General features: G+C 39.3%; 1 protein-coding gene across 1 annotated transcript in view; it reads right to left on the minus strand.

Annotated features, from left to right (window-relative positions):
- Positions 1-20,655, minus strand: part of LOC139294580 (protocadherin-15-like) — a 134,432-nt gene that overhangs the window by 12,035 nt on the left and 101,742 nt on the right. The window contains exons 27-33 of the mRNA XM_070916497.1: positions 19,332-19,459; positions 11,823-12,038; positions 10,040-10,128; positions 8,705-8,881; positions 3,436-3,654; positions 2,088-2,096; positions 829-948 (exon numbers count right to left, since the gene is read on the minus strand). Coding sequence (XP_070772598.1) covers positions 829-948; positions 2,088-2,096; positions 3,436-3,654; positions 8,705-8,881; positions 10,040-10,128; positions 11,823-12,038; positions 19,332-19,459 — 958 coding nt within the window. The remainder of the gene's footprint in view (positions 1-828; positions 949-2,087; positions 2,097-3,435; positions 3,655-8,704; positions 8,882-10,039; positions 10,129-11,822; positions 12,039-19,331; positions 19,460-20,655) is intronic.

The following is a 20,655-nucleotide window of genomic DNA, read 5'->3' on the forward strand; positions in this document are numbered from 1 at the left end:
TCTGCTTGTTGTTGAGTGTTGGTCAACATCTGTTGTAAACATTGCAAAAGCTCTTTACTGCTTGCCATTAAATTTCCATTTTCTTTTTTAAACAGCAATTGTGATGTTAGTAGCAGTACTACTTTAACATGCTGTAAATCAAAATTATTAAACCCAGCGGGGCAGCGGTTTCAATTCAACCTCATTTAATCCGTGAGCATTAACATTTCAACACACATTTTAGGGTAGTATTTAACATGATAGGTGAAATCTGATCATGCTACCTGCTTTCGTGCTCAGGAAGCATTCAATGTAGGTATTAATCAAATTAACGTTCAAAGTAATTTAAGACAAAATCAATTACTAAACACAGGGCCAGATTCTGTATTTGTTTCCACTAAACTATGTGATATTTTATGAAATTAAACACACTCTTACCTTGAGAGAGGATCTTGCAAAAATGCATATACAGTCAAATTAGAAAAACATATATAAGCTAAAGTGTAATCACCAGCTGTGCTGCTGCATACAGTGTGGTTTGCAGAAATCTAAAGTGGATCATGGTTAGGAAGCTAAAGAGCAGAGGGATCCATTGATGCAGCTAATAAAATGTATAAAGCAGCAGGTAGATGTCTGAGGTCAGCATGCAGAACTGCCAGTGGTCATTTTAGAAGAGAGGAGTTGGTGTAAAAAGCAGGAGAATATCAAGGATAGCATTCAACCTGAAAGCATTTCTGAGTTTAAATCTGACATTCAAAGAAAGGAACCTGCAGAGCAAAATATGGTACCTGCTTATCATCGGAACAGGTGGGATGGGAGACAGATAATAAAGGGTCAGGGTTGACTCACATGCTGCTGTCGCCCAGCTCTTCATAGAGGTTAGCAGTAGTTGCACCCGCTGGAGGTGCCTTCCCTCCTGGCGGTAAAGCCATCTGAATCCTGGCAGTTTTGGCACACTCTGCCTGTCGCCTGTGCAAAGTGTTAACATTTACAGTCACCAAGACATGTGTTTCTAGTCCACATACACAAACATACAAAGAAAAATCAACCCAAAATACCAGACCGTGTTTCTTTCACATTGAATGTAGTTAAGAACAAACTCCTCCTTTCCAGAACAGTGTGGTTAAAAAGTGCGTAAAAGCCAGACATATCACTTATGCATGAAGTCTCGAACATGAATTAACCATGTGTTTTCACAAGGCATTTTTACAAAAAAGAGGCACATGCAGTAACTGGTGGTAAACTAAAGACACTGTTATGTGACTGGGGATATATGCTAATATGCTATGCCATCTAAAGAGATGTTGGGGATAGGAAAAGTATAACTTAGTATAGTGGGACAAGGTATATGCAGCATTTACTCTTATAAGCAAAGCTGCATTAAGCTTTTTTTGACCGTTATGGTCCAAAAAGAGATTCCCAAATATACAATGAGCCTTTTATTTATTTATTTTTAACTATTTTAATTAATTAAATGTCTTATGGCTAACCCTAGGTCATGACAATACAGTCCTGTAAGATTTTAAAGTCTCTTTTGAGGTTGTTAAAAGATACCTGTAATTGTCATAGAAAATTACATTGACTAGTATGATACCTAACAACTGAAAGGTTTGTAGATGTAAGCTTTTATTTGTTTTCAACTACGTGTTTTTAGAGTTAGATTCTCCGTTATTATATTTTTCTTAACTAGTAGGTCTAACATTAATGCACATGCAGTTTATGCATAAAACAGCTGAGAACTGAAAGTTTTCAACAGAATGACAAGTGTAATGTTAGAGTTGCGTAAGAGGATATTTGTACAGAACTATGAGTCTTGTTGACTTTGGGTTGATTTTCCTTATGTATTCAGATTTTCCACATGAAGAGAACTTGTTCTGCCAAATTAAACATTCATTCTGTACCCTACAAGATGAATAAGCGTTGCTTCATGTCATTATGCTCTAGACATTTCAAAAGGGTGGCATTAGCTAGCATGTATTTTCTTCATCTTGACACATTCACACTCATCTTTAAATAACCAATGAATAATGGACACTGTACTTCTCACACACACTTCAAGCAATGGAAGAGCAATCACTTGTAAAACATGAAGAAGAATAATTACTCACTCTTTGAACCTGGTGATAGGATTTGATTCAGAGGAATGGAGAGGAGACGGGAAGAGGGAGAGATGGGGGACAAAAAAAGGATGAGTAATTACATAATTTGGCAAGACTGTAACCCAATGCAATTTTAAGAGGTATTTTTACATACAGACACACATTAGATTAAATCATGAGTATTATTCATGCAATCCTTGCTTAGACAACCGAAGATCTTTGCACAGCACACTATGTTTATCTATTTAACCACAAAACAGGTGAAAACTTTCTGTATGTTCTCTCCTATTTCTATGCAAAGTAGGAAGCACTCAAGCCTCCAGCAGTGACTGCAGGGCTACATGCAAAAGTAGCCATTGCTTTTTTCTTAAGTGAATCTTCCATGCTTCATGTCACAATTACTTATTCACAACAAAATTCAATTACTCCACACGAACAAACGTATTCATGTTTTATATATTATTTTCATCCCCAAATTTAGGCAACGGCGAATTATGTTGACACACAGAAATGAGAAAATGATCTCCAAAATGTAATGTCGCCACCAACAAAGCGCCATCTGCTATGACAGTTTGTGCGTTAGGTCTAATGTCACCATCAACAGCTTTCTGCTGTGTGTTTGGTCTGTGCATTTGCGTAAGGACAACTCCGCCCATCTGCCAGGAATAAATATTTCCCAAACATCACCGTTTACTGAACGCTTGCAGCATCCCAAAGAGTTCAATTACCTCAACAATCTGAATGACGCTTTAAACAGAGAGCATCATACTTTGTATGCGTGAATGAGACAGAGCAAACCAGCCCGAGAGAGCATTGTTTATTATGTGTGTGTGTCAGGCAGAGATGATTAAGTAGCGTGAAGAAGCACTGTGACGGTCACAATTGGCTGTAGATATTTGTCACAAATGAGTGTTAATTAATCTGCTTTCACAGAGCATGAGCAGGGAGATTAGCCCAGCAGAGTGCGCAGTCAGCATGTCTGATGAGAGAGAGAGCGAGAGAAAGAGATAGAGAGAGGGAGAGAAAGACATACACACAAAAAGGCAGCAACCAAGCAAGAAGTGCTCATGCTTTATCTTAAATACTTGACAAATACAATTTTCAAGAATGCTGTTTGTGGTTTTACTGGCTCTATTCTAACAAGCCACAGGGTACGGGATGTAAACAACATTCCAACAATAAATATCTGATTTGTCGGTGAGGAGCAAACTCGCTAAAACAAGTGTAATACAATACCTCCCAAGGAGGTGGTCTGTTTAATTAAAATGTATTTGCCTCTTAATTTCCTGACAACCAGTTAAAGATGATTAATCGAATGCAGAAAGGCAGTGATTATTACTGAGGCGAGAGTACTCACTGTTTGTAGGTGACCATGACGATGAGGATGGCAGGGATGCAGCAGAGGATGATGATGATAGCCAGGGCCAGGAGAGCTCCCTCTGTGTAGCCCACGGCCTGGGCTGCCTTCTTCACACTGGCCACAATGTCTGGAGAGCGAATCTCGAGGATGCGGCCGCCCTCGCCCAGGTATGGCTGGAACTCCTTGTTGATTTCCAGCACATTCCCATCGAGAAATCTGTGATTTTTACAACACATAATAAGAACAGGAAATGAACTGGTCTTCTGCACTCTTGAATATCACAGTTATTATTATCAGATGGCAATATAAATGTGACACTGGGAAAAAGTTCACTTGTACTGAAGAATCTACATAAAAATCAATACCCAAATCTGAAGCTCCCCTCGGCTTTACAGAGCTTTATGTTGAGTTTTCAGCTCATTGTTTAGCTGTCCAGCTGCAACTTTACTGGTTCACTCTCACTGCTCTCAATGTGCCATTTTTGGCTCCAGCATGCAGCTGTTTTCAGCAAAAAAGCTCTGAAAACCCACTGCACACTACCTGCTCAGCACCAAATGGCAGACAAACACAGTTAGCGACTAGCTGGTGAACATAGTGGAGCATTTATCAGCTAAAGAAACACACATTTCCCTCTGGAGTAGGTGGAGACCAAAAATAGAGCTACATTCATCAGGTGGCCACAAACACCAACTGCTGGATGTGTAAATAAGCAACTGTTTGCACACAAACAGTTTTGCCATATCAAGTGAAAAGGTTAGGATATGTCAATGTTGTGTTTACAACTTGTTTCTGCGGCCTCCAAGTGGTCAAAAAAATCAGTTACTGCAGGTTAAGTATTTCATTTGCTGAGAGATTATTATCATTTCAAGGTCAGTGGCATCTGGTGATTTAGATCATCACATTCTGAATAATGTAAAAGTGACTGGGAACCTGCATGCTGTTCATAGTAATGCATTTTTATCAAATGATTTGTCAAAAGGAGCACTAAAAAAAAACAAATTAAGTACTTAGTGTGACCTTTCTACCAAAATGCGTTGACTCCCACTTGAATTTGCATCAATATTGTAGTAAAATGCACATGCATATGAGCAATACACCCACTGTTATTCCAATGTTATTTTGTAACAATAACCAGAGTGGCTTTCAAACATTCTGCATCACAGGAGAGAGCACACTGCCACATCCAATTACTGTCATTTTTGTTTTTCTATAGGTGAATGAATGAGTGTAGATGAAGGTTATTAAGTGGTCTCTCTGGTAATCTATCCTCTAGAGAGCTCAAATGGTTGGCATATTCAAGGTGGCATAAGGACACTTGCATGAAAGAATCCACTCACTATGTTGTCTTTCTCTTTCTCCCTCTGTGATCTGACAGCAAAGTTGCAGACATATTACATGCAATTACCCCACAACATTGTCAGACATAAAAATCCTTTCCCCTCTAGTCTAAATGATGTTCCTGACATTCTCTGTATCCAAGGTAGCAGATTCATATTAAAGCAGGGATGTAGTATGCCTCTTTCAAAATGAGCTCAGCTCTCTCAAAAGCTGCCACTTGCAATAACACGATGGTCACTAGTTTTGGTTTAAAAAAAAAAGCTGTTTTTATGACCCAAGTGCCACCCTTCCCATGGCTCCAGCCTCAGTCCCCCACTTAAAAAACAGTTGAGGCACTCGTCTGATGGTCAAGGACACTGAGATAATGTTTATAGATTAATTCAGCACATACACAAAGCACCTCTAAATGTCATTTGTGTGGAGCATTTCCACGTGAACCGAAATTGTCACAATCTCATTCCGAGGAGAACCGACAAGGTTTCTTTGGAGCCCCGCATAAAACAGAATTGGCAATAACCATGGATAAGGAGAAATAAAGACAGGATGGTGTTTGATAGCTCAATGTAAGATAAGCAGGACAGCAAATAGGTAGAGAGTGAAGGGGACAACTCAGATGGGGGTGTTTCCTATTGATTGGCAACTCTCATGCTCTGATGGAGTTGCCATTTTAAGATTGGTGTCTGATTGGTTTGAAAGAAGGGCTAAGAAACATGAGAAAGATGAGTGCAAGATTGTCCTCAGGTGCCAGCTGAGGCCAGAGAAGAACTTTTTTTGTGTTGCTTCAATCATAATAATTTATATTTAGGTTTATTTGCATAGCACATTTAATGCTTTCAAAGATGCAGTCCAAAGTGCTTAATAAAACGATCAGATGAAGCAACAATAAGTAAAAATGGCAATAATAGCAATAAGTAATAAGTGAGAGACAAAAACAGTTTGATCACAATGCAATAAAACACGAACAATGATACCAGCAAAGTTAACCCAAATTAAAGAGATAGGTCTTTAATTTCTTTTTAAAAATTCCAATGGAGTTTGCTGTTCTTATATCCAAGGGGAGGGTGATCCACAGTTTATGGCTACAAAAACAGAAAACAGATTTCTTGTGGGAACTTCTAAAAGAAAGGCAGATCTGAGAGTTCTTGTTGACACATAAAATGAAAGGCAGTCACTGATATATGAAGGTGCAAGATTACGTAAGGCTTTGCAGATAAGTAAAAGGACTTTAAAATCAATTCTAAAAGATACAGATAGCCAGTGCAGTGATGCGAGCAGAGGGGCAATGTGATCGCTTCTGTTGTTATATTGGTGAAAATCCTGGCTGCAATGTCCTGTAATTTTCTTATAGACTTTTTAGGGAGACCAGTAAAACCAGTACATTTTGGCAATGTTCCTCAGATGAAAAAATTATGTTAAAATATATCTGTGAGACAGGTAAAAAGAGCATATAGAGCTATATAGTTGTGTATCACCAGCGTAACAGTGATATTTGACATTATGTTGCCCAGAGGGAGCATGTATAAAGAAAAAAGAATAGGACCTAGAATGTTTCCTTGAGGAGCACCATATTCACATAAAGTCACCTAAACTAACAAGAAGTTTTCTTTCTGACAAGTGCGAGTGAAACCAGTCAAGCACTGCGCCAGAGAGACCCACCCAGTTCTCAAGTAGACTGATTAAAATGCTATGATCAATTATATCAAATGCAGCACTCAAGTCATTTACAACCTTTAATAAAGCAGTTTCAGTGCCAATAATCAGATGGGTATTTATCTAATATATTATTAGCATTCAGATGATCATGTAGTTGGTCAAATACAATCTTCTCAAGAAGTTTACTGAGAAAAGGAAGATTTGAAATAGGCCTGTAATTAGGAAGACGCAGAGATGTGTTGATTATTCTTTTCTTGAGAGAGGCAGTTGAAGTTTGGAACAGTTTGGTAGGAACAGGGTCTAGTGCACAAGTGGATGACTTAATTTTGTTGATAGTGACACCAATTTCATCATCTGTTGTCATACTAAAGGATGTCATGGTAGGTGGGGGCTCACCCACCGGTAGATCCCAAAGAGTTGATGAATCTGTCTTTCTAATACTGGATCTAATGGTGTCAATTTTTTATTTAAAAATTATGCAAATTCCTGACATTCACGACCTGAGGCTTGATCATTTAAACTGGAAGCCGGAGAACATCATTGTCATCAATGATTCGCTTTACCGCAATGACACTGTTTTGACGCAGACATAGAAGCATTAAAAAAACTCAAAAATAATCAGAAATGGGAACCTCTGTGATTTGAGATATCTATTTCGATACCCCTTGTAATGACCAAATCTAATGTGTTCCCATGGCTGTGGGTGGCCCTCTTTACATGCTGTGCAAGACCAGAACATCTAAAAATCCCACAGCCTTTGAATCAGTGTCATTAACATGAAAGTTAAAATAGGCATGTAAAATAATCCTATCATAACTGGTAAGAGCAATCGACATAAAATCAGAAAACTCAGATAAAAAGTTGGTGTTGTGCGTAGGGGGGTGATAGATAGTCACAGTTAGTACAGACGGCTGAACTTTAGAGCTCAGTATTCAAAGCTTAAAAAGTCTCCAAAACAACACTTGGAGCAAGTGAAGTTATTAGAGAAGATACTGGCAATTCCTCCTCCTCTTTTATCTCGTCTACATAGGTCCTGGACACTATAATTTGGAGGGGATGATCCTAATAATATGGCAGAGGCAGTTGAGGAAATCCAACATACGGTTAAAAATAAAAAAACTAAGACCATGACCATGAGGAGATAAAATCATTCATATAAAAACTCTCACAAGAGAGGGATCTGATATTCAAAAGTGCTAACTTTATCAGTTCGGGTTCAGGCGAGCAGGAAATGTTTGAGTTCAGGCAATTTTCACAAGGTTCTGTGGATTGCTGTAATAATGATGGAGAGGTATGAAGTGCAAAATTTTTTTATTTTGACGTGTTACCTATGCAGTGTCTCAACAGGGTTCATTTTGTGGAGCAACATTTCTCCGTTTTGTTACGATGGGCAGTAACAATGGGGATTGGGAATGTCGACATGTGACAGGAACCGACAGTTAAGTCCGTGGATTGATTAGGCTTGAGAGAATAACTAAAGTCAGTTCCTACTTTCCAAGGACGAATAGCATGCGAACATGGCCTCAAACCGGGTTTTAGCACACAGACATCTCTCTATCCCTGCGTCCCCAAACAATAGGAATACAATTTATTGCTGGCATATCTCCAGGCTCTTGTAACAGCCTTTCAGGCACTGGCATGCCGGGTTGATGGACTGATGGAAATACTCGCTGCTTCACTCATACTTTGTCCCTTCCTAACCTCACCCACTCCCTTTTCTCCCTTATATCTGCCCCTTTTCTATGACATATGACAGATTTGGTGAACCTGCAGGATAATCAAAGTCTTACAGTGGGCGACACCTGAAACCTACTCCTGGATCCATCCCGTCACTTATGTTTTACAATCTACATTTTGTCATCATACTTGTATATACAATGATTTTCTGTTGTGAATCTCTTCTGCACACACGACATCTATTGCATGTCTGTCCGTCTTGGGAAGGTTTCTCCTCATTTGAAACGAGGGTCTAAGGACAGAGGGTGTTGTATGCTGTACAGACTGTAAAGCCCCTTAAGACAAATTGTGATTTTGGGCTATATAAACAACGTTGACTTGACATGACTTGACCTGAAAGTGAAGGCAGTGAAAAAATTGAGACATTGTAGAGGAGGAAGCCAAGGGGGGCCTGAGAAAGAGACATTTGCTGACTCACTGTATGGACAGAAGGTAAAGAGATACTGCGGGCATAACATGCAGCACAGCAGGGACATTAGGACATCACTTTAAAACAAATGGTGAACTGTACTTTTTGTAATAAAATTCACCCACTCACTTGAAGAGCTCCTTGGGCGAAATGGCCCTGTTCGTGAGCGGGTCAATGGCGTACACCATCAGGTCCGACTTACTGTAGTCCTCTAGTTCATAGCCATCGCCATGACGACGTGGCCCAATGGACTCTACTATCACCTTGGCACCAGGAATCTGGTCCTGGACGTGTCGCTCCAGAATACTGCAACGAACACAAAAGCACAAGTCAAACGTATATAAGGAAAGCAATAAAGATACTAAAAAAAGCAGTCTAGACTTATATAAGCCAAGATCCAGGTTCACATTAGTTCAAACCATTTCTGGCACCTTTGTGCCCAAAGCAATATGAGAGCCACCAATCTTAAGTACTCCACTCCAACAATGATTGTCCCATCGGGCAGCAGTTTGCTCCTCCACACTGGGCTCTTGGCAAAGCATGGCTCTGATAATCCTTTTCAGGCAGGGAGAAATCCACACCTCAAATTACAGCCAATAAAGGAAAGCCTTGCTGTCTGCCTTTGCCAAGGTAGATAAACAGTTTGAGCACTCAGGTAAAATGGCCCTGGATCATCACCAGCACTGTGCAAAATCGCAGACCTCTCAAATGACATCACTGCAAAGCGCTTAACATGACTAATGTGTGTGTTTTTCAGCCTGAAGAGCAGTGTCACTTGTGTGGGAGAGACACAGCAAGCTCTTGAAAAACAACTATTAACACCCATTTGCCTTTCAGATTGACTAATTAAACTAAGCACTGTGCCCCAAGAGCTGCAAAAAGATGTTTCATGAATCTCCATCATTAATTAATTTGGACAAGGAAAACAGACTCGAGAGGACAGACTCAATTTTCTCATTGGCTAATGCATGATCTTAATTGATTGGTCAGTGATTATTGAAGAAAAGAAAAGATTTGCGTAAAATTAACTTTTATTAGTCAGTGTTTATTTTCAATAGTTGTTTGGCACAGCTAAATCACACACGTCACTCCAGTCTTTCAAAAATAATTTTATATGCAAATGAAGGCACCACCTTGAACCAAGTTCACCTACTATCATAGTGGGCAAAGCACTGCACACAAAAAGATGCAATTAATTTTCCAGTGTCAATTCTACCTGAAATCAATTAACAAAAGGAGTATTAGAGGGCAAGGAAATGTACTGGAAAATAATATGTTACAAGGATGAGAATGGGAGAAGAAGTGTGGTCACAGGCATCTGGTGAAAGATGAATATTTTCTGTCCATTTCACCTCCTTATTACACAGCAGCTTGCTTTATATAAGAATAACACTCGTAGCATTATTTCCTCTCACTTAATTTGGTTTTACTTTCATATTCCAATCACGTTAAATGTTGTCTTACCTAATGAGCTCCTCCTTATGCTCTTCCACTAAAGTGGGTGGAACAGTGGACACAACAACTTGCATGTCCAACGCATTGACCACAGAAACCTGAGAGAGTAGAGGGTAGAGGGACAGAGAGAAATAAAGGACCAAGAGGGAAAACAGACAGCAGACAATAAAGATAAACAGTGATTAAGCCAGTTAGTTGCATGTGTTCTACTGTGAGTTTGATCGACTCATTCAAATGCTTCTTTCACTGGACCAAATGAGACCCTCTAATTATCTGCTTGTATTGGAGCCATGTGGCAAACTAAACAGGAGCTAATGCTGATGCCGCAGTTAAGTGTAAAGGCAACAGCCTCTGTGCTCTGAAGCCAAATCTCCCATGCGGCTCCTGTGAAATTAGGTTTCCCCTTGAAAATTAACGAGCAACCATGGTTAAGCACTTGCTGCTCTCTCATATCCAGGCAATGTCCCAGACCCTCCTTCTGTCTCGTTAGAGGCTTGTTAGCCAGACATATTTCCCTGAGACGAAAAATAAGCCTGCCCATAGTCAGGAAAGATAAGCATTGCATTGGGGGCAAAGATGAGCCCAATCACAGCGGGTGTGTGGGGAAATTATTGGGAAAAAGAAATGCACACAGAAATGAAAGACACACATTTAGACAAACATACAGACACACACATGGACACAGACAGATAATACATATGGCTGAAAGAAAGAGTTTAACTGGATCATCAGCCAGTGGCAGATGACACATGTTGAGTGTACTGTACTTACTGTAAATAATTCAATAGACTGGAACCAAAACATTTAAGGATGAGTAGACAAAAAAAACATCATCTAGGCTCATAATGAACAAACTAATGTGAAGAAAACAGAGCAGAGGTTTCTCCAAAATGAATAAGTCCAATTTACTCTCACACATATACAGTTTGTAGTTGTTTTTCATGGCAGGCATCTTTTGATATACAGACAGAATTATTGTTAAAACAGCCATTCATGCCTACAATTCTACTTCACAAAACATTAATCTATAAAACAAATGATAAGCAATTTAATATTGCGCTGTCATAAAGTAGCTGGAGTTGAGAGAGGAAATTGAATAATCAAAATCTGTGCAGCAGAGGCCAAGATATCCCGACTTTTACTCACTCCCTAAACATTGGAGCCTACACAACTTTACAGTGTGTTTCGTTTGACCCTCCCTACCTAGTGTTTCAAACTCCACATGCACATGATGCAGACTTTCCATAAAAGAATAATTTGACATCTTGAGAAAGATGTTATCTTGCTTTTTTACCTTCAGACAGAGCCAGGCTAGCTGTTTCCCACTATTTCTAGTCTTTGTGCTAAGCTAAGCTAACTGGCTGCTGTCTGTAGCTTCATATTTATCATACAAACATGAGAATGGTATCAATATTCTCATCTAGCTCCGCTAGAAAGGGAATAAAGATATTTTTCCAGAATGTCAAACCTTTGCTTTAAAAATCCCATAAACCCAATCCGAGATGACTAATCTGATGTAATATGAGTAATTCTCTCAGACTTGTCAAAGCCACAGAAGACAGGCTGTGCAGCACTCCCCAATGAATACTGAATTGACTTTGACATGTGAAATTGGTGGAATGCCCCATCAATAAGTCTCTCCTGTATCAATGAATTGTAGAAAGGTGACATTGCAAACCAATTCCATACTTCAAAGCACTCTGCAGAGATGTCATGCTGTCATATATATATAAATTAGAGGTTATTACTAACATACATACACGCTATAAAAAGCACTATACTGGATACTCACCACCACTTCGGCGCTGCTGCTGAGACCTTTTCCATAGTCGTCTGTGGCAATAACTTCAAACCGGAAGTAGGACCTGCGCATGTTTCGAAACATGATGGCTGACTTGATGATGCCTGTGTAGGTCTCGATGACGAAGCTGTCCTGGCCCTCTGGTGTGGGTGGGATAATCAGGCGGTATGCCATCTCACTGTAATTCCCAGTGTCCTTATCAGTGGCCTATAACACACATGTAACACACACATACACAGTTAGACAGAAAAAAAAACAATATTTTATACTCAAAACAATAAGAAAAAGAGAAAATACTTCAGAGAACAATGTCTTATGGAAAAAAACATGGATCAATACAGCCTGAGTCAACATCCACCAACCATTGCTTGAGCTCTTGACCATGATGGTGGCTGTTTAGTTCCAAGCATATTGCACTTCTGGCCACTTCCCAATCAGTAATATCACAGGGGATGTTTTGTCTTTGACAACCAATGGGAAACACCTGCTGTGACATCAGTGAATTGGGCCGGAAGAGCAATAAGCTTGAAAGAACACAGAACACAATGCAGACAGGGTTTTCTTCCTTGTGAGATTCAGAGTCGATTTTCAGTGTCGATTTACCCCCAGAACTCCCCCGTGCATCAATCTTGCTGTTATTTATCACACAATTATTCTGCAGCGATGTGACAATTCAAAACAATATAATTTTCTCATAACAACCGACCATCTGAGATGTCTGGTTATTGATGTGAAGTTAGCACTGTTTTCTTCTTGAGGCAGCCTTTAATGAATCCATGGTTTGTTGCCATGGTGCTATGTTGTCTGATAATGTACAAACCATTGATGGACAACCATTATAATGTTATGTTAAACTACAGACAGATGGAGTGGGAACCACTGACAGTTTCTATTAACAAGAGGTGAAAGAGTGGAGCTTTTAAGTGATGTCCTCCTACTGGTGGAGATATTTGCTTATGATTCTTTCCCATGCAGGTGTTCTGTGACCGTGGCTGACGAGAGGGAAAAGAGCTGCAGCTGGAGGCTCATAACATCTCTACCTGAAGGGGTTTGTTTCCTGTTATAAAAGGCCAAGGAGGAGTCAAGGTTTCCTAACTTTATGTTTTTCATTAATGAATGCTGACTTGTTTTGTTTCTTTAAATGTGCAATACGTTTTTAAGCTTTTAATGGTTAAAAATGACCGACTTGTTTGTTAACAGTTGCTTATTTAAACATCCAGAGCAACATTATCATTCATTTGGAATCATGTGTCTGGCCACCTGTACAAGTACAATATTTACTCTCCTTTTAGCTCTGATTTTAGCTTTGATTTTGGACTCTACCAACTCCTGAGGGAAATATCAGGCTCTTTAGCTGCTTAACAATGGGCTGAAACTCACTATAAAGCTCGGTAAAGCCGAGGGGAGCTGCAAAGTTGGGTGATAATTCTCTGTAGGTTCATCACTACGAGCGACGCCTCTCACCCTTTAATTGTCATTAAAAAAATATCCATTACGGCCACTTTAAATTTGAGTAATGACTTTTTGATTTTGTTATTTTTGGGCTAGTGTTTATACCACTTGCTCTACAATTAAAACAAAATAATGGCTGGGGTAAAAACCACTTAATCCTCAAAAACAACATAATTTATGAGGACCATAATCTCCATCTGTACTTTATGTTATTGTAGACAAAACCACCGAAAGTTCTGACTGGCCACTGAGATCACACACAGGCATCAATTTTCAGAGAGCTTGTCTGCAGAGAGTGACACTGATAAATAGGAGCAATCTCTTTTTTTTCTCCAGCTACTGGCAGAGGAGGACGAGGGCTGCATAAATCAACAGAGGGAGATATCTTCATTCGGTAAAGACAAATTTACAAATTATATGCACCAGCATTACTTATGTAGGGCAAACCTTTTAAAAGTTGATCCACTAAGGGAAAAACTGTCACTGTTTGTTTGCAAGCTGCGACAAGACAGCAAGGGGAAAATGTATGGATCCCGATGGTTTACATTGAAAATCCTTCAAAATACCAAAAAAATAAACTTAAGGTATCTCTTTAATGTTCAAAAAGCTTTTCATTGTGTTTCAAACAAGGAGCCAAGCAGTCAAAGAGGGAGATGACAAAAAATGACTGAATCCAATTACTTACTGATTAAAAAACAGGGTCAAGTAAGTGCCACAAGGAGCACGGTGTAATCATGTAATCAACCTTGTTAATGAAATATATTTCTTTTAACTTTTCCCCTCCAATGAAATAAGACTTTAGCAGCAAATAAGGCATATCTGTCTGGCACTGCAAAGGTCATTCGCTTAAATAAAAATGTCTTTCAGTTACTGCTTGAGACTATGCTATAAGTGACGATATTATTTCTGGCTAGGAGTGAAATAGCAGAAGGTCAGAAGTGTCAAAATATGCCAAATGCTGCCGATATTTCTAATGATTATCTCCAGAGAAAGGGGCACTCAGCTTCATTACTAATTAAGTCAAGTACAAACGCTTCACACTAGCCATAGTCCAAAGAAGCCTTGGCCGCGGGGAAATTATAGATAGCACTTGACCCATAATTCTACACTTCGGTGTCTATTCCAAGTTAAAGGAAAGACAGAAAAGGGATTTCGGATTGGCCGAGTGGTTGAAGCCACTGAGCCTACACGAAATGGGTTTTTCATATTTAGAGGACTTGGGCAGTGACCATGGTCAATCAGCAGACATTATTTTTAAATCATCTTCATCATTCATGATTCCAAGAAAGATGGTTTTGCTCTGTATTCCCCATCTGAAAGTTACAAAAACTCCCATCCCTGTTTCAGACACAGACAACCACACTGACTGAATGAATTACAAGCAAGTCATTTAATGCCATCTATGCCAGGTGATTTGTCAAGTAACAGCTGGAGGAACACAGATGTAACAGCAATAATATTGTCTGCATCCCATTTACTTTTAACATTTCCAGGGTCCTGGTATTGTGCAGGATGATCCGCTGGTATGGCATCCTGGGACACTTAACTGGACCTGATCCATAGTTAATGTTATTTGTTACACTTCTGCTTTTGTCAAAATGTCTGCTGTGAAAATTGTTCTATTGTACAACTAATGGTCGATTGAGTTACACTAATTTCGAGGCTATCTCCACGGACCAAAGTCCAAAATCAGTTATGAGACTGTGAACCAGTTGCACGCGTCAATGTGGGATAATGAATGAGACGGTATAAAAAATTCAACAACCTGAGCCGATATCCAGATATTACAGATTGTGGCTCTAGGTAAAGGTGAAAATAAAGATCTAAGAATTACATTAGTTCAAATCAAGGTTATACTATTCAACTACACAAACTGTGCTCTTAACCAACTGAATTAACCCCAACGATTCAGGAAACTAAACACAATTAAGTCATATGTTACGTTTTCCTTTTGTTTGAAGATGTAAGAATTTGACTGACTGAAGATCCATCCACCCACATGCATGATTACGTGCTGAATGATTGTCCAAGGCTGACAATGTTCTACAGTGTCCGTGCCCATAATACCTTCCTGTGAAATCTGATCAAACCTCGGAGACCTAAGACTTAAAATAAACATATAACACACAAGCATTGGCCATGCAAAAATAGGAGCAATCTCTTTTTTTTCTCCAGCTACTGGCAGAGGAAGACAAGGGCTGCATAAATCAACAGAGTGAGATATCTTTATTGGGAAAAGACAAATTTACCAAATATATGCACCGGTACCTTTTAACAGTTGATCCAGTCAGGGAAAAGCTGTGATCATGTACTGAATAATTGTCCAAGACTGACACTGTTCTCCAGTGTCCGTGCCCAGGGCTGCACGATTATGGCCAACATGATAATCACGATTATTTTGATCAATATTGAGATCACGATTATTTATCACGATTATTCATTGATTTTAGGGATTCAATATTTTTTTATTGCACTTTCATATTTACATAAACAGCACTGCTTTCACTTCCATGTTGTGCTACATTCCTGCTAATGTACAAATCTTAGTTCTTATTCACTGTGCATCTCCTGGACGCAAAATATAAATAAAGTTCTACCAAAAATAGTGTGGAGAGACTACCTACCTAACTACCTAAGTGAAAAAGAGAGTTCATTTATGATCATGTGATCGTGACTAACATTCGATTAATTGTGCAGCCCTTTCCGTGCCCACAATGCCCTCCTGTGATACCTGATCAAAGCTCTGAAACCTAAGACTTAAACTAAACATAAAACACACAAGCATGGCCTTTTGACATTGTCTGAAGGTGTTAATGTATCATGTTATTACTTTGATAGGTTTCTCCTAGTGTCTGCATCTCTTCATGTGCCATCATCTGTCTTGTAAATGTATGCTAACCCCATGTTTGGAGTTGTTAAATGCAGTAAAGAATGATTCACATAGCTTCACCAAGTCCTTGAGGAATGTTTCTGTGTCCTACAAGAGCTTTTTTTTAAGTTATAACATAAAGATTAAGGATAAGCTCCTTTCCCGCAGTAAAAGCAACCCCAGAGTTTTATGCGAGACCATCAATAGAATGAATATAATCCCTGGCTGCCCCTGGTATTCCTGTCTTTTCACATTTAGACAGCAACACATATCTTGCCTATTTTGTTAATAAGGACAGGGATATAAGATAAGCGACAGCGCCCTCCTCTGTATCATTTCCTGATTGATGCTGATTTTCACATCTGCTGGGAAGTCTGAAATACTTTTTATGATTCTCCCTTAATGACCTTTGTGCTTCTCAACTTGCCTGCTAGATATTACACCCACTTCTTTTCTTAAACATTCTCTAGACACCATTGGCCTGTGTCCCGTGTCCACTATACTGCAAATAGCTCCAATGTTTCAGGCAAGGTCCCAGTTTAATTTAAACTGGCTACAGTTACTCCCAATGAAGTTTAATTTCACCTCCAAAATATTTGAAAAGGTGTTAGTAAAACCCATAATACACTATAACTATTGGGTGGTTTGTACTGTGTTGTGACAACAAAGAGCGACACACAGCCTTATATCCATTCATTGGACATATTTCTTTTTTTTATTGTTAAGTGGACAATACTCAGGTTATTCAGGTTCAAGGTACAGGTTAGCCGTCCTACAAGACTGATTATCTCCTCTTCAGCTTCCTGATTATTGACACTGGCAGCATCACGTCAAAGATAAAGCTTAGCCTTGGTCAGCCTACATTAAGTCGTGTTCTTTCAAAAAAGTGAAAAACACCTATACATACCCAGCTAAGCCCCGGCTGATGTACAGTATGTGTTGTGCTCTCTAGCGCTGCCATTACTGGTGTGGCGAAGTCGAACTGAAATGCATTTTCACTGACATGAAAGGATGTAATTAAGTAACCCATTAGCTTGCTAGCTTATGATTATAAAATGAATAAACTTGCAATCCATGATTTCTTGTATTGTAATCAGATGAAAATACATAACGTATAACGGGTAACAATTGTTAAAGTGACATTTTGGCCAGGAAACAGCGGTAGTTTTTCCGATTGGGATGACGCTTGATCTGTCAGCCTCTCTGTCCCAGCCAATTACTTTTGGTGCAGTTCAATTTAACTTTACCTGGGCCCCGCCACTTTCCCATATCTGTGGAGAAATTTGGAAAAATAGTGGAGCGGAGCAAGATGGACAAACAAAAAGAGAAAAAAAATATAAAGGTGGTGCTGAAAAGCTGAGAGAGAAGAGGTTGAACTCCCTTGATGCAGGTTGATGCAGGCAAATGTTTTAAAATAACAAATTATTAATTTGGCGCCGTTACCAGTCAATCATCTGAGCCTAGTGAGCCTGAAGGCACTGACAGCAGAGAGCAGACAGAAGATAATATGGGGAAGACAAGCAAGGTTTGGGTTTGGCTAGCTGGCTATTCAGCTATATTGGGTGCCTTTTGTTGAAACATGTTCAACTTTTCAAGTCGATGCGCTCGTCATTGTAATTTTTCATGAACCGACCAAACAAAGCCTGGATGGGGCGGGACATGAAAAAAAAGTTGACGTGCTGCTGAATTGTTGAGCTCGTTGTTATGTATGAATGGTGATTATTGTCAAGTTAGCACTTAGCATTAACAAATTAGAGACTGACCACCAATGTAGACCATTCTTCTTCAAAAAGTCAATTTTTCATTCACGTCCCTGATATAAAACCTCAGACCTGCCCTGTTCTAGCTTCACTTCACAGGCTCTCTTTGTACAAATGCAAAACTCAAGATTCTGCTAGTCACATATAAGACTCTCTACAATCAAGCTACATTTGTGAACTCTTAACACCACACTGTAGAAACAGGACTTCTGGTCATTTGACCAGGGCTAAATGGATGTTCTTCTGACAAACTTCAAGGCCAAGGGTAATTGCTTTTGGGACCACAGGCTCTGAAACAACCTTCCCACTGACATTAGGTCTGAAAGCAATGTGAACACAGTCAGGCCTTTTAGTGATATTCTTGGGTCGTTAACTGTTTTTACTGACTTGTAAAAGCACCTTCGCCGACTTACTACTTTATATTTCATCATCATTTACACATAAATTGGTGGAGGTTTCTACTGTGGTGGGACTTCATCAACAGCATTTTTTTTTACTACAAAGAGCTCTGTCTTTGACTTATGTTCAATTCTTTTTAGGAGAAATTAACTGTAAATAAAAATAATTTTACCTGGAAAACTAGTACACTTTTTAAACCCTGAGTAATGTCTGCAGGTATTCATTTCGGGCTGCATACAGCCCCAACAACCTTCACCAATAAGGTAGGGCAGCTTGTGTATAGCCTTCTCTCATCTGGACTTTGGTGGTTGGACAGTAGGAGAACAGAGAAACTAGTAATAAAATCAACCTGACACTATAATGTGAGGGGGACAAAAATAGGATTTTGAAATCCCGAGAGGAAATTATCTCCTTGCATGGCTGTATTTAAAAACTGTATAATTCAATTACAAATAAACCCAACAAAACACAAAAATCCTGAAACCTTGACAAATAAACCAAGCTGTTTTCATGACATACTGTACATTCACACATAAACGGATGACTGTATGTCAGCTGTGTTGTTGACATTCAAAGTAGGCAAAGTATGTTCTCAAGGATTTTGTACACAAACGCAAGTATACACTAGCACCCACCCACGCATACAGAAAATACAGACACAGTGTAGTAAACAGGGTGACAAAGTGAAACCTTGACAGAGCAGGTTGATAATCAGACAGGATGTCCAGCCATGCTTCTGTGAACATACAAGGATTACACCGCTCAGCTCACTCTGATCCCACCTGCTCGTGGACAAGGCAGACAGTGGGGGGAGCAAAATTGAGGAAGAGATGTAGCGAGCGATAGGGGAGGAGATGAAACTGTGCTGCAGAGAGCAGATCGGATTAATTCTCCCACCATGGTTGCAGGGTAAGTGTTGAAGAAGTGGGAGCAGAATCAGGGACTTTAGTTTCAGCCTGTTTTCATGTATGCTGATACAAAAACCAATCAAAACAAAGACCAGAGCTGATGTTTTCTTACCACTATCTTGAGCACAGAGCTGAAGATCTTGCTGTCCTCTGTCACGCCACCTATGTAAAGCTTCCTGGAGAAGACGGGAGGGTGGTCATTCTCATCCTGCACCACAATGAACACCTTGGCTGTGTTAGCTGCAAAAAAGCAAATGAACACTTTGGAATTCAAGTCCTGTGGAAGTCTTATAAATACAGATCTAGTATGTATCTAGCATTGTAAAAGACCTAATGCCTCTTGTCAGTTAACGTGAAACAAAATACAACTAACAAACACACAGCATTTAACTCCATTCTGTGTACTTCAGTGTACCTATTTAAGCATCTGATAAACCAGGTTTCCTGCACACTCACAAAAGGAAGAATTGGGACACACAAGCCCAGAAAGTTTTCATCATCACGGCCACAAGCTGTTGAATGAACACATCTCAGAAGTCATCCAAACTGGTGTTGATCAAATGTTGCACAATTTAGCCTCAAAATTGTCATGTCAATATAATTTTTTCATGGTCATCAGCTGGTCCACAACTTCAAAAGAGAGCTTGAAATAATTTCCCAGAATATTTTGCAAGTTAGTCAGCACTGAAAACTTCACAGTATGTTTTTCAAAGATCCAGTTGGCTAGCCATCAGCAACTTTAAATAAAGTAATACTGGAAATAAATTTTATTTATTTTGAAATTGAGGATTCAGATTCACCTAGCTGGCTGACTGTAGTTAATGTGGGAATATTCACTGCAAACAGAAATGCTATTTGCTTGGTTTAATTTTGACGAAACGTGGACTGAGTGAGTTTTGGAAAACTCCTCTTCATTTAGTAGCAATTTCCAGTATTTCCAGTAACTATTTGAGGTGGATTTGTAATTACATGCTGGAAAGAGAAACACGTTGCCTTAGCCCTAACTCAACCCTTTCTGATGAAACAGTGGAGAAGCTATTTTAGTGAAGCTGACTACTTTGAGTCAATAATGAGAAGGTTAATTTTGTTTTGATTACAGCAAATATTCTGAATCAAGGAAAAACTGAGTCTGCAGTATGTTGATGACTTCTCTCTCACTGCCCCCGATAAGTAGATCAGGAAAACAACTGAGCCAGTTTGCATTCTGTTTACCAACCAATTAGTGATAACACTCACACTGGGTGAAATATGGCTCTGTGAAATAATAAAAATGATGATGAAATCTTGCCTTCCAAGCCATTATTTTTAAGTGAGGTCTACCTCGCATCATTTATTGTTGAGAAGTTTGTTTTCCCCACAACTCGGTGCACGACAATGCCATCAATAAAATGCTCTGAAAGTTTAACAGGTAAGCAGTTTGCACATTATTGGAAATA

This window comes from Enoplosus armatus, chromosome 12 (genome assembly GCF_043641665.1).
Source record: "Enoplosus armatus isolate fEnoArm2 chromosome 12, fEnoArm2.hap1, whole genome shotgun sequence".
In the NCBI taxonomy this organism is placed as follows: domain Eukaryota; kingdom Metazoa; phylum Chordata; class Actinopteri; order Centrarchiformes; family Enoplosidae; genus Enoplosus; species Enoplosus armatus.